The 15,179-nt window shown below is 38.5% G+C and overlaps 1 protein-coding gene across 7 annotated transcripts in view; it reads left to right on the top strand.

Moving 5' to 3' along the window:
- Positions 1-15,179, top strand: part of EPHB1 (EPH receptor B1) — a 454,416-nt gene that overhangs the window by 403,921 nt on the left and 35,316 nt on the right. For all 7 annotated transcript variants that reach the window (XM_058187165.1, XM_058187158.1, XM_058187160.1 and 4 more), the window contains 2 exons: positions 6,478-6,725; positions 7,329-7,544. In XM_058187165.1, coding sequence (XP_058043148.1) covers positions 6,478-6,725; positions 7,329-7,544 — 464 coding nt within the window. The remainder of the gene's footprint in view (positions 1-6,477; positions 6,726-7,328; positions 7,545-15,179) is intronic.

The raw sequence follows: 15,179 nt of genomic DNA, 5'->3' as shown, positions 1-15,179 counted from the left end.
TTTAATCATGGTGGTTTTCAGGGGACTTGCAGCTTCTAACCAGGTGGCACAGCATTCTACGCTTTTGTGCTGGGAGTTACCCTTTTAAAATATATATTTCCAGAGGTTACTACTGTGCTAATCAGAGCAGTTTTTATCTGGAAGTATCCTTATTTCTTTCTTATTTTCCCTCTGTCTCTCTCTCTCTCTCTGTGTGTGTACACCTTTCCCCTTACCATTGCACAACAGGTGTCACCTTCCTGTTTTCTAAGAAAGATGGAGGAAGATGAGAGAGGAATTGAGAGTAGGACTGAAAGAGCAAACCTATTAAATTCAATTGTATTTTTCTTCTATTTATGTCTGTTGTAAATTTTTATCTTCTTTGACTTCTTTAAATTTCTATAATTTGTTGTTCTTTTTCATTAAAGAAAGTGTTCACTGATGTTGTTCACTTTATTGGATCTGTCATGTTATCTGTATCTAAACCTGTTTTTTTTTTAAAGTAAGTATCACAAATTCAGTGAGTGCATTTTTATTTATTTAATAAAATCTGTTTTCCAGATTAAAGAACTCCAATACTTAGAGTTATACAATGTTAATCTTTAAGACATGGAATGATCTGCTTTAAATTCAATGGAACTTTCTGCTAAATCAGTATTTAGCACTGTGAGATAATAGAGGATAGACAGATAGAAGTCTTCTAAACTAATCATCCTAAATTAATCAGTCTTTTAACTGTTAGCAAACTAACTACATATTCAGTAATATTAAGAGAAAATTGAGAAAATATTAATAAAATACTAGTTTCAGAAGAGTAGCCATTTTAGATTTTGAAGCAAAAATAAAGTCTTGTAGCTTTTTCAATTAATAAATTTATTATTCCACATGTTTTTTTTGTTCCACAATCAATTTTGTGAAACTAGAGAATATTTAACTTCTTTGAGGCCTCTATTGCTGACCACAAGGTGACAGCCTTTTAGAAAAAGGATTAACAAAAAATTATTTCAGTGCAAAACTATGGAATTGGCATCATAAAAGTTAATTTCTATTTTTCAGGAATTAAACAAAAAGCTCCAAATTACTGCTCTGTTTAAGTCAGTTTTTTAACTTTAGGTTTATTCAATGGGTACACAAGACTACATATAATTTTTACATTTCTTTGTGAACCAATGGATATGCATTGAATTACTACTGCGTAGTCACCTTGTTAATTGAGTTCATCCTTCTTAGCTGGTTGCCATGGCTTTCAAATTGTAGACTTGTAAAATGCTGTGGGAAAAGGAGCCACGTACTGTATAGTGAAATCTAGGCAAGGTAACTGGCTACAAGAACATGGCTTTCTTCTCACTAGATGAAAGGAACCTAGTAGACTCCGGTCTTTCTTCTGAAAGTTGACTTTGAAATACATGGGTTATGCACCTGCACAAAGCCCATTTGGAGTCTTTGAAAGCTTTCCTTATTCTTGTCAGGAGTTCAGTCCTTCATATATACTGCATGCAGCTCATGCCAAACCATCTTTTTTTTTATCTGCAGTGATACCATATTTTAGCTCACAATTGTCCTAGAATTTTTTTTCTTTCTTTTCATTTTTCTTTTGATTCCATCCTCCTCCTCCCATCCCTTGGACTGAAGATATTTTTGGCTAAGATATTATTATCCTTCTTAGAAAGCCTTTAGTCTCAGTCTTAGAGTCTTAAAGGTTCCATTTCATAAACACCAGCTTTATGGAAGTGAATTTCCTTCTCAGCTGGGAACAGTTTTTGCCTATTCTGCCTTGGGGAAGATCAAATGGTAAATTCTTGTAAGCACTGCAAAGCAATTACTAAACAGGCTCACTGAGATTGTTTGTCCCATTTGTGAGCTGTTCTCCAGGAACAAGCATTTAGAGTGGCAGACTCTGAAAGTCCTCTATCTCCTTTATCTTTCTTCAAAGCTCCTACCATGTCTCAGAGGTTGTCTAGGAGCTCTTGTCTATTCTCAGTCATGTTCAAGCTCTCTGGTAGAAAATCTCCAGCCCTCTGCTGTGCTGCTATCGGCACTTGATAAACAAGCTAAGCTTTCTAAAAGGCTGCCTTATTTATTTCAAATATGACACAAAAAGAGTATTGTCATTTTCCCAATACCGATTCCAGCAGCTATAGGTCCTTTTTCACCCTGCTGTGCTATATTTCTAGTACTCCAGTTTCAGGAACCACTGATCTGAGCCCTCCATCTTCTTTGCTGCCCTTCAAACCCAGTTTCAGAAGGAGTCATTTGTAATAAGCCTTCTCTGCGTCTTTGTTCTCCCAGCCTCTCAGATGGCTCAATCTAGATCTATCCCCACCTGTATCTCAAAGTGATCAAGATCAAAGTCAGTGACCTTACAACTGTGCATCTTATGGTGAATGCCTGTCCTCAATTTTCATTGATCCCATAATGTCCCATTGGATTTATTATTTCCTAGAACTGGCCATTAGGTCCAAATAGTTCTTGGGATATTTTTTTTCATCTAAATACTATCATTTTCCTATTATGTTTTTTTTTCAAATCAACCCATGACTTGTAACTTTCTGTGGCATTACTTTCATTCTGTCAGAATTATTTTGTTCTTCAGCACATATCAAGGGAAATGAATGAATTACCAATCATGCATTGCTACTTCCTCAATAATTTGACCTGTACCTTTTGGTGTTCCTTATCCTCAAATTAGTACAGCTGTCATTAACCCTTGGTTAATAGTAGTCTCTCAAAGGTATCTACAGATATGTTTACAATACCTCTTTGGTTCTGTTGGCTTCTTCATCTGTTTCACTGCTCAATCCCCAGGCTGAGGACTTTGCTCTCCATATTATGAGCAGTTTTGTCCAATAGTGTAGGCTCCAGCAAGTTAAACAATCATCTTAGACGGAGGAGAACCCAATTGGTGGAGGATGTGATTGCTTCTTCAGTTTTTATAACAGTGATTCTTAAGCTACAGATAATTATCCCCAAAGCGGTAATTTGGGCATATCCTGGGAATAAATACAAGCAATTTATAATTGCTTATTTATGTCAAATATCCAGTTTGGGACCACCATTGCTGAGACATTTTGTGTAACAAAAGAATCACAGGGAGGAAGGGGGCAGGAGGATTAATGACATTATTTAAGCCTGGGGAAATGAGTAATTTGGTCAAACAAGTTAAGAACCCTTGCTTTGTAGTTATATTTCTAGGCTTGCTGAAAACCAATATTCATGAGCTAAACTGGTCACTGTATCATCAACTTGTATAGACCCATCTTGGCATTTGAAAATCACTTCCAAGGTCTTCACGTCTATACTGTTCATAATTGACCCTAAAAGACAGAAACTATAGACAACTTTAGTATTTTCAATTTCATTTCTAAGACTGGTTATCTAAGAAGCTGCTCACTCCAGACAGAATCTCTTGGTCAGAGACTGCCTATAGAGAATATTTGCAGAACGTTCTTTCCACATGAGATGGAAGGGGACTAAGAGTTGAATCTTTCCTTTGGAAACTTTTATCATGTGGAAAACTCTATCACTGCACAAAAGGTCTGTGTCTCCACTTTTCATATTCCAGAAGTGGTATCTATCTTTCAAAGAGCATTTGGGAGTACACAGTACAGGGCAAATATACCAAGATGAATGAGGGCAAAAACATTTACAATGTTAATAAAAATGCTAATAAATTAAAAATGATACAACATCATTTTTATTCCAAAAGTAGAAGTAAATATAAAGGAATAAAAAAATGGTTTGGTGTAATTCTGTTTTAAAAAGTTCTGAAAATTATTTTAGAAAAGCAGCACTTTCTGACTTCAGTTTTATCTCGTGCAACTTTGAGACAACAGGGATTCCCCCTCCCCCCAGATTATCTGATTGGTCATGTCATTTTCAGTTGGATTAGATGGTCTTGTAGGTAGCCAGGTGCCATGCTATAAAGGGCTTTATAGGTCAAAACAAGCACTTTAAAATTTACTCAGAAAACAATTGTAAATAGTGCAGACTCACAGAATAGTGTTATTTGTTTCCAACATCTGGTGCCAGGAAGTAAAGAGGCTGCTGCATTCTAGACTAATTCTAGTTTCCATGTAGTTTTTAAAGACAGCCCAGGTAGAATGCTTTCAAGTACAATTAAATATCTGCAGCTCTGATTCTACCTGAACATAAATGCCCCTGATCAAGTCTGACATCCTTTAACGGGTTATTTCGGAATAGCTTTTCCAAGCTGAGCTGCATTCCTAACCCTTTTGCTTTCTTTAAAAAGATCCTTTTGATCTCTTCAAACATCAGAATTCTTTATTGTGTGCTATCACTGTATTTTCCTTGGCTTTAGAGTTGATATACAAATTTTGATGATATCAAATACAGTACCTAGAGGTTTTTCCCCCTAAGGGCCTCACATCTATTGCATTGTATCTTCATCTCCATGGTACCATATCTTCTTTCTAGATGACTGGCACTTAGTTGGTCCATCATGTATCATGATTTTTGGCCACATTTGTCATGGGCTTCTCTTTTTGCAGTAACTTGAGATTTGGGCTCAACTATGAGAAGTTTGGCTTCATTTAGTCCATCCTTGCCATTTCTGACAAGTTACAGTCACAGTACCATTTTTAACCTTATTCCTGAACAATGGTCATCATCATCCTCCATGTATCTATATGCAGGTGCAAGGTACATCTTTCTTCTTTTTACATCTGAGGCAACATACTAAAGATGTTTTCATATATTAGTGAGCTAGGGGGTTGGTACCACATCCCCTTTGAGGAGTTCCTCCAAGATAGAACTGTTAAGATAGAATTAAAAAATGCTGTGGTTTCTGCTTCATAAACAAAGTGGTACAAAGTTCATCCCATTTTTATATCTCACTAAATAACCCACTACCGCTTAGGGTTATTTTATAGATATATCCTTACCATATCCTTCAATGTCTTCAATAATGGCATCATTTCTAATGTACTTGAAAAGCTCTTAACAACTTAGGAAGAAATTTGAAGTTGTATCTGTCTTGAAAGTAACCTATGCTGAACTATACAGCACAGTAAAATGTCAACTTTATTATGTATTATCTCATAACATGTATTTATCAAATTTCTACATTGCCCATGTCACCAAAATGACTCTGGGCAACTTACAAGTTTTTTTAAAAAAAAATCAGTAAAATGGTTTGTGATAATGTTTGTTATTAAATATTTTGATTTTAAAATTTCAATTTTATAGTAGTCATAGGAATGATGTCTGAATAATATTTGCCTTCTGCTTAAACTAAACAGCATCCATTCCAAAGAGACTAGTATTTATTTTTTGCCCTTTCCAGACTAACTTAAAGGTTAGGTGTTTCTTCCCAGTTGGTGTCTAAATGTATTGTTACCATATTTTCTTATGAGCTGGCTAAACAACATTCCTCCCACATTCAAGATGGCAAATAGGCAGGTACTCTTAATGCTATCCTTCCTCCACAGGTATGGTAGGCAGCTAGTGGGTCTCAGCCTTTACTTTCTTTCAATACTGTCTCCTAAAATGCTACTTTGGTAGCTCATCATATGACTACCAAATGATTCTGATGCTAACAGAGCTAACGTATTAGTGTGTATGAAACATAAATACCACAATGAATAGAAAATATAATTGATTCACCTCTAATTGAAATTATTTGAGGGGTTGCCAATTAATTCACACAACTGTCTTCCTACTCCACTTGATGTTTGATGTTATCTCAGGAATTGAGATTCAGTCAGAGCCATGCTTGGCCATGTCTTGTCATGGTTCAGGGGACTCACTCATTTTTCTTTAAGCACTTGAAGATTCCTAATGGACTCTGGGCAGGTGCATAACCTGTATAGCTCATATTTTCTTTGTGCAAGTGATCACTGTGGATAATTCTCAGTATCTTGTACATCTCTTTTTTACATTCCACTCCCTGCTCACCTTTCCTAAAACAATATTGTGTGTACAATATTGCATTCCCTTGATTGTATTCCATGAATTACAAAGGACTGTACAACAGTGAATGTGTTTTTCTTTGCTGTTAAAATTTTTGCTATTTTAATTTAGTTATTTTTTCAAAATATGTATATATACATATCTATATGTCAATACATATGTCAATACATATGTCAATACATAGCAATACATAGCAGTTTAGTACAGCAGCACTCATAGTTAGGAAAGGGCTAACCAATAAGAGATACATGCTTATTTCATAGCCATGGGGAAGAAATACTATGTGCCATTTTTCAGTAAGAGAGTGTTTTCCTCTTTTGCACAACCAGTGAAGTTACTGAATCTCTTCTTACCTTACCTGAAATCTTTAAAAACACAATACAACACTGCCTTTTCAAAAGGAATATTTCTAACATCTTGAAAGAAAATAGCACTCCATATATACACCTCATTCAGAATCATCTATCTATCATTCAGAATCAAATCTCTTATATAGTTCTTATTAACCTCTCCCTTTGAAATGCCAAATTGACCAGAATTGGTTTATAACTTGTATCGATCCCATTACAGGAGAATTTGGTGAAGTTTATAAAGGGCGCCTGAAACTGCCTGGCAAGAGAGAAATTTATGTGGCTATTAAGACATTAAAGGCCGGCTATTCTGAAAAACAACGACGGGATTTCCTAAGTGAAGCCAGCATCATGGGTCAGTTTGACCATCCAAATATTATTCGGCTGGAGGGGGTTGTCACTAAAAGTCGGCCAGTGATGATTATCACAGAATTTATGGAAAATGGAGCCCTGGATTCTTTTCTACGTGTAAGTACAATAGTGTTTTTAAGTGATAATGGACTAGAAATATCTAATGAGATCTATTGCTATTTTAGCGATGGTGGTGCGGATTAAGTCATCTCTTTAAATTAATAGTTCTAAAATAATGTTTAGAACTCTCATAATGAAATCACATAAGTATGTCTTGGAAAAAGTCCACATTTTACTCCTTCTTAGCAATTTCAATTGTGAGAATTGAAATATAACCTTCCTTCCAGTCCCTGGTCCTTCTGCTATTAGAATATGATTTTTCTTGGTTTTGGACAATGGAATCTGCTGAGAGATTTTGCACATCCTCTTAGCTGGATTTTTTTTCCAGCTTTTAAAGTTACCTTTTGTTTTTATGTCAACACTTTCCTTCTCAACACTAGCAATTTTCTCTAGTTCTCTCTTCTTTATGTATTTCTTCTGAATTATCTCACTTCCTCTAACTTATGCCTATTCTATTAAATTCCTCCGAATCAGCCCCCCTCCATTTCCAACCATTTCTTTCCTTTATCAATTTTAGAGAAACTTCTATTCACAACCTATTTTCTAGTTTTTGGACAAATGAAATATGCTTATTTCTGTGCTTATTTTTCACTGTTACAGCAAAATGATGGCCAGTTTACGGTCATTCAGCTGGTGGGAATGCTACGAGGGATTGCAGCTGGCATGAAATACCTTGCAGAAATGAATTATGTCCACCGTGATCTTGCAGCCAGGAATATCCTGGTCAACAGCAACCTGGTCTGTAAAGTATCTGATTTTGGCCTCTCTCGCTACTTGCAAGATGACACATCAGATCCAACTTATACCAGCTCTTTGGTAGGTAGTTTGCATGTAAGAATGCCCATGGAGCCTGTGGAGATTAACAGGCGTTTTCATTAATTAGCTTTCAGCCTCTTATAATAATTTACATGCTACATTGGTCCTCTTGTTCTAATTATTTTTATTAAATGGTCCAAATTGAATATATATTTTAATTTTTATCTATGGATGCTAATAGAAAGCCAAAATTCATTTGAACACATATTGCAAGAGACTGTCCTGATCTCAAGTAGGTAAGATCCAAAAAAGAGAAAGAAAGAGATTAGGTCTGCTCTAAGGATATGGGAATTAAGCCATGAACAAACAGGTGATCATAGCAGATGGCAAATCCAAGGGAATAACAAAATAATACTTATCATTAGGACTTGTGATAGGCTCAGCATAGCAGCCACTACAGAGCCATTCAACTAAGAAATGAAATTTGTGAAGACATTGGAAATCTGTTCTTCCTGAAACTTATGTTGTTTCTGAGATATCATACAGTGTCCTCTGTCACATCTCAGATTGCCAACAGCTCATTAAATTTAGATTTACATATTGCAAAGTATAATGAATTTCAGTGGTAAGATGGTATTGGTTAGGACCATGATGTTATTACCATTTGTGTATTCGAAGTGTCCATGGGATTTTTCCTCTTTAATAGAGGCAATAAATGGTCTGCTCAGGGCAAGTACGCCAAATGGAATTCAAATTAAACTGCTAAAAACTAAACAAACCAGGATTCCTTGATTCTTGTTTTAAAACATGGCTTAAGACAGTTCTCTTATCTAAGAAAGTCACAACAAACTTCTAAATCACAACAATTTTAGCTATTACTATTGGAACATATTTGCAAGTGACTTAGGCGGTTTCTCCTTGCATGTTCCTAAGATCAGCTGCTGGTGTCTACAAGCATAGCCAGTGTGGATAAACAACAGCTACTGGTTATTAGCAGGTTTATTCAGTCATCAAGATCGCTTATTCAGTTCTGTTTTTGTAGATTTCAGAAAATACATTTGAAATGAAGCTAATGGGTCATCTGAGTTTGCATATTCTATACTTGAATCATCCTATATTTAAACAGCCTGTCAAACAGTTCTCTTAAGACAGGGATACTCATGAACTATCCTGTTTCCCTGAAAATAAGACATCCACTGATAAAAAGCCCAATTGGGCTTTTGAGCGCATGTGCTAAAATAAGCCTCCCCTCAACAATAAGCCCTCCCCAAAAATATTTAAATGCAGAGCTAGAAATCAGGCAAGATGGCAAGAGGAGATCCATCTTGCTCCACACACCACAAAATAATGAGACCTCCCCAAAAATAAGGCCAAGCGTTTATTTTGGCGTTCAAAAAATATAACAGAGGGTCTTATTTTCGGCAAAACACGGTACTACCACTCATGAATAGCTGTACTGTTTCTGTTTTGTTATTTTCTTTCTTTCTTTCTTTTTGCTTCCCAGCAGTTGCAAGTAATATTATTGGGATATGTGGGTCATGTTTTTGTCCCATTTACGAAGATATTAAAAATTTTAAATGATGCCTTGGACTTGCAAATGCGTTTTTTAAAATCTTTAACACACACACACACACACACACACCCCGAGAAAACAAACAGCACAGCAGAATTTTGGGGTAATAGTGGTGATGTATTCTTTATAGATTGAACTGATTCAAAAAGGCTTTGATGCCAAATAAAAAGGTCAAAAATTCCCATTACAAATTGTTCCATAGAGCCCAAATATGATGATAGTAATCCAATGGGCCATGGTTTACAGCCTTTTCCAGATGACACAGGAACACTCAGAAAAGCAATCAAACATGTTGTTCCAGGATTGTTTCCCTTTTTTGGCTGGTTTAAATAGCCAACCCCAGTGCAGCCCATCATAAGGAGTGAGGCTGCCACTTCACAGGTTGTTGAATTGACCAGTGTTGCTCTTGTCTCCACTCAGCCCTGCATGTTTATGGATCAGGAGGAGGGGTAGCTCCTCCTCCTTATCTGCCCTGGCCACTGGCAGCTCAATCTCTGCCTAAAGCACAGGTGAAATTCATCCGGTTCTCACCGGTTTGCCCGAACCGTTAGTAAATTGCTTAGACAGTTCGGAGAACCGGTTAAAAATAAAGTGCAAAAGAGGTTTTTTTCCCTCTCTCTCTCCCTTCAGTTAATAGCTTCACTTAACAGTTACAGCTGGAATGCAGCCGATACATGCTGAATTAAGTCAATAAACAACAGAAACTGACAGGGTTAGGGCAGGGAAACCCATCAATCACCTATCTAGGGATGGTATTAACCTCTTCCGTTTAGGAAGAAGGACAAGATTACAAACATTTTCATTATAAAGAGTATTAAGTAACACTTCTGTGATCAGCTGATACTCCCTGGAGTTTTCCAAGACCTTTATAGCAGGGGTAAAATCCAGCAGGTTCTAACAGGTTCTGGAGAACCAGTAGCGGAAATTTTGAGCAGTTCAGAGACCCGGCAAATCCCACCTCTGGCTGGCTCCGGAGTGGGGTGGGAATGGAGATTTTGCAGTATTCTTCCCCTGGAGTGGGGAGGGAATGGAGATTTTGCAGTATCCTTCCCCTGCCATGCCCACCAAGCCACGCCCATAGAACTGGTAGTAAAAAAAATTGAATTTCACCACTGCTTTATAGCTGCTGCAGTGTTGGCTACTTCTTATTTCATCCTGGGGGGAATGATACAGGAGGGGACAATGATGCAGCTTGATCATACAGGCCATGAATTTAATGCATATGTGATCCAGCCAGTTGGATCACTGTGAAGCACCCAATTTAGAACATAGAGAACATAGAATAATAGAGTTGGAAGGGTTAATGGCTTTTTGCAGCACACCCAGGCTTTCAATTAGCCTGAGTAGCTGCTCTTAGTTTCCCTCTCAGCTGCTGTGTTTGATTTGGGGTTGACTTTTTTTTAAAGGGGGAATGGCTGTTTTAAGTTTTCTGCATTGTTTTAGTGGTTCCTGCACTGTCCTTTTGGGGTGTACTTCCCTTGCTGTTTTTGAAAGCCTGTAGTGATGGAGGACCCACAACTTCTGAAGGCAAGATATTCCATTGGTTGATTGGTCTCATCTTTAAGAATTTTCTCCTTAATTCTAGGTTGCTTCTCTCTTTCGTTAGTTTCCATCCATTGTTTCTTGTTGTGCCTTTTGGTACTTTGGAAAATAGATTGACTCCCTCATTTTTGTAGGAGCCCCCCAAATTTCCTGACAGAACAATTAATCAGTGGAACAACTTGCCTCCAGAAGTTGTAAATGCTTCAACACTGGAAGTTTTTAAAAAGAGATGGATAATCATTTGTCTGAAGTGGTGTAGGGTTTCCTGCCTAAGCAGGGGGTTGGGCTAGAAGAGCTGCAAGGTCCTTTCCAACTCTGTTATTCTATTCTATTCTAAATATTGGAATAGTGCTATTTTATTGTACTATTTTATTGTGAGTTTGACCAAGAAGAAATTTCCTCAGGGTGAGACCAATCAAGTTGGCCATTCCCACCCAGTAACCTGACCCATTTCCCACAGAAAACACTGGGAGTCACAAAACCTGGGTAGGTGTGGCTTGGGGGGTCATGTGACCGGGTGGGAGTGACATTGAGTTGGCCACACCCACCCACCCAGTTACATGACCACCAAGCCATGCCCACCCAGTCACATGACCACCAAGCCACGCCCACCAAGCCTTGCCCACAGAACCAGGCATACGGAAAAATTTTGAATTTCAACCCTGGCCTAAAGCCTCAGAGCTCATTTTTGTAGCTGTGTCTCTATCTGCCTGCACTCAGCCAGCAGCTCATCCAGTTACTCCAGCTGTGACTGCTCCATTGAGTTGGAGTTGCTGTTGCTTGATCACAGCCTCTGATCACCCCCAACTCACTGCCACATCTCCCTTAGAGTACCAGAGACCAACTTGTTCTCCTCCTCCAAACTAGAATCTGGGGAGGTGTCTGGAGAAGGTGCGTCCAGAGAGACCATCTCTTGAACACACCTTTGCAGTGGTGGGATTCAAATAATTTAACAACCGGTTCTCTGCCCTAATGATTTTTTTCAACAACCAGTTCACCAAAATGCTCAGAAAGTTAACAACCAGTTCGCCCGTAGTGGTGCGAACTGGCTGAATCCCATCACTGCATCTTTGCCTCTATAGTCTTCTGCATAGCTAGTGAAGCAGTCCAGTTTACAAAAAGGGAAGCGTCTTGCGGTGTAAAGTTTGGAACCAGCATTTATCCCTGGCATTTTCTAAATTGAAACTAAAGCCCACAACTAGTATGACTAGTTTCTTCCAGAATAAATTCCAGTAACTAAAATAATAATTGAGAAAAAAAGGAGAAGCCAAAGGGCATAAATTATTATAAATGTTATAGGTCCCTCCAAAACCCATATTTAATTGGAGTGATGTTACTTTACACCAAGAATTTCAGCAGTGAACCAGCAATAATGGCTTAACTAGAAATCCTGTTTCTTTTCTAAACTGCATTTGCAGTCCGTTTAAATAAATCAGTGTGAGCTTAAATTGTCCACTGAACATAATAGGACCTCTCCTACATCTGGAGAAAAAGCAGATTTTTATCATCTGTATTTTTATAGTAAATTTATGTCCCAAATAGCCTTTCAAGCAGCTGGAAAGTGATGCAGTGCTTGCAATTACATCATTGCTTCCCATGATAGATTCATAATTCTGCTCTTGGGGGATAAGTAAGAGAATAGCCTTCAAGCAACATGTCTCTTTTTAAATGGAGCTCTTATTACAGTGGCCAAATCTCTTCTTCCCTCCACTTTTTAAAAGGACATGAAAACCAAAATAACTAATTCTCCCCTGAGTCAATATTTTATTTTATTTGTTTTCCCTTCCTTTTATATTAAGCTTAATTGTGACATGAACATTTGATCTGAAAGCAAAGTTATTAAAAATGAAACCAATTACTATTAACTATTACTTATCTCTCCTTAGTGGTCAATCTGTTCAAGTGAAATGATACTCACCAGTGGTGGGTTTCAATTTTTTTTACTACCCGTTCGGTGGGTGTGGCTTGGAGGGCATGGCATGGCTTGGTGGGCGTGGTTTGGTGGGAGTGGCAGGGGAAGAATTCTGTAAAATCTCCATTCCTTCCCCACTCCAGGGGAAGATTACTGCAAAATCCCCATTTCCTCCTGATCAGCTGGGACTCGGGAGACAGAGAATAGATGGGGGCGGGGCCAGTCAGAGGTGGTATTTATCAGTTGTCCAAAATATTCAAAATTTCTGCTACCGGTTCTCCAGAACTGGTCAGAACTTGCAGAACTTGCTGAAACCCTCTGATACTCACCTATTAACTATGATGGCACAAATAGAGTGTGAAAATATAAAATTATGTTCCCTGTTGGGATAGTAAACAGATCAGCCAAAAAACAAATGTTTCTGTTCATATCTTAGAATAGTGCTCCTTAGTTAATACTAACAAAAGAGTGAGTAACTACCCATCTTTCCCAACTTGCTTCTGACCATAGTTATATCCACACCTGACTATATCTTTTTTTTCCCCCTGACTTGTCTCTCTGACATAGTCTTCATTTTATTTCCAGCTCACGAATGACACAGCCTTAGGTTACTTTTAGCTGTCACAAGCTTATTCTGATGCTGTATCACAACAGCCTCATGGTGTGTAACATATGTTAGACTTTACCACCAGTTAGTTTGGAAGGAAGTTAAATGACTGCAGTAAGTGAGAACAGAGACAATAGAGACCAGATAGAGATCAATAATGAGAACAGCAAATTTCATGCCCGGATCTTTTTTTTTTTTTTTGCTGGCTGTAGAATGGATGGACAGCACTTCAGTGAAACAATGGGAAGGGCTGTGAATCTAATTTCTACAGTCCTCTTACAAGTAATCTTCTGACAAGATTGACATGAGTCTCTCCCAGGCAGTGTCTTTAGACAATTCTTTATGCATTCTCCCCATTTTCAGCAACCTAGTTCCTGACAGAATGGGGGGAAATCAACAGAGCTAGGTGTGTTAAGAAACTTTGATTAGATGAAAATTTTCTGTTGATCAGAGAAAAAAATTCCCATCCAGTTCTTGTACTATTCACTTTTGCTGTCATCTCTGTCATGAATTCTGCCTATTAACCATCACCCCACTGCATCACCTACTTTTCTCTTGTAAAAGGAGATAAAGTTGCATGCAATTGTTTCGGCATCTCTGGTCAAATTACATGTTGCAATGAATTCCTCAGTGAAAAGAAGTTCAGGTAATTGCCAATGCTAAAATCTTTCTGCAAATTTGAATTCAGAGTCAGGCGTACTATGTATTATTTGCAAGTTCAAAATAAGAACACAGCAATTGTAATGGCTATAAATGTGTGAGCAACCTTTCAATCATTACTTTGTAATATTTCATTTGGAAGAAATAAGAGTTTCCAAATAATTAGATAAGAGTCTTTTTATACTTGCATTGTACCCTTCCATCTAGAAGTCTTCTAGATTAAAAGTATCCAATGACATCCTTGTTCCTTCCCGCAGATTTTTAGTAAAGTTCATATGTAGGAACAATGAAGGTCATTGAAAAACCTTTCTCTTTTTTTCCTGTGAGAACTTCATAGTTGATTGGGGACATGTTTCAGATTGCTGTCTTTCTAAAATATCCATTTTTCTTTCCGCTTCACCCTCCCCCCAGCTTAAGTGAAACTCACAATTTGACCACAGATGCCTACACTTTTGCATACAATTGTTTATGTGGCAGCAGATGCAGGTGCAGAAGAGAGAGATGAAAATTCTGCTCCTCTTTCTTTGATGCTCTGATATAATAACTATTTGGTGGGATAGCAATGGGATTGTAGCCCCCATAAATTTGTGGCAGTAGATACTTTTTGTCGTGTCCCACTCCTCCGCTGACGGCCGGGTCAGGGAAATCCGAATCAGGCGTGCCTCTGCAGCTCTGCCAAAGTCCTAGCAAAGTCCTCAAGGCAGGCAGGAGACCAGAAAGTGACTTCAGCAAGATATGTTCGACTTTGCCTGACTCAGAGAATGCCAGAAAGTAGGTCCTTTATATAGGCCATGGAGTGTGGCTCCATGACTCAGCACTTATCCAGGCCTGCCCCTCCCTTCCTTCTGACGCCGCCGCCTATCAATTCTTCTGAAGCGAGGGTCATTCCAGTCGGCAGCTGTTGGTAATAAATCTCCCTCAGGCTCACATGCTGTGGGGGAGGGGGAGGGGTCTAGTTGCTCCGTTTGCCTGGGCATGGAGCCAGGGCTGGGGCCGGGAGGTGCTCCCTCCTCTGCAGCCTGTCTGGGCATGGAGCCAGGGCTGGGGCCGGGAAGTGCCCCCTCCTCCTCAGCCTGTCTGGGCATGGAGCCAGGGCTGGGGCCGGGAGGCATACTAGGATATTCTTCAGCGTTCAGAAGCAGATAAGAAGACCCCGGCTGCGGTGAGAGAGGGCAAGACACAACACTTTTTTCCAAGATAGAAGCAGATAATTCATTGATCAACACAAGGAAAATTAGTTCACTTCTGATTTCAGGAGTGAATTAATTCATACCAATTTCATAGTCAAACCACTGAAATACTTGATAATAAGTCAGGCGCTATTAATGGTTCTGGTTTTCCCCACCTCTTGTTTACTTCTGTTGCACAGCCCTGCTTCTACTATGGAACAACTACTGCTTT

Source organism: Ahaetulla prasina, chromosome 6, assembly GCF_028640845.1.
Source record: "Ahaetulla prasina isolate Xishuangbanna chromosome 6, ASM2864084v1, whole genome shotgun sequence".
Taxonomy (NCBI): domain Eukaryota; kingdom Metazoa; phylum Chordata; class Lepidosauria; order Squamata; family Colubridae; genus Ahaetulla; species Ahaetulla prasina.
Note: the sequence above shows the minus strand (reverse complement) of the source record. Positions and strands in the feature narration are given on the sequence as shown.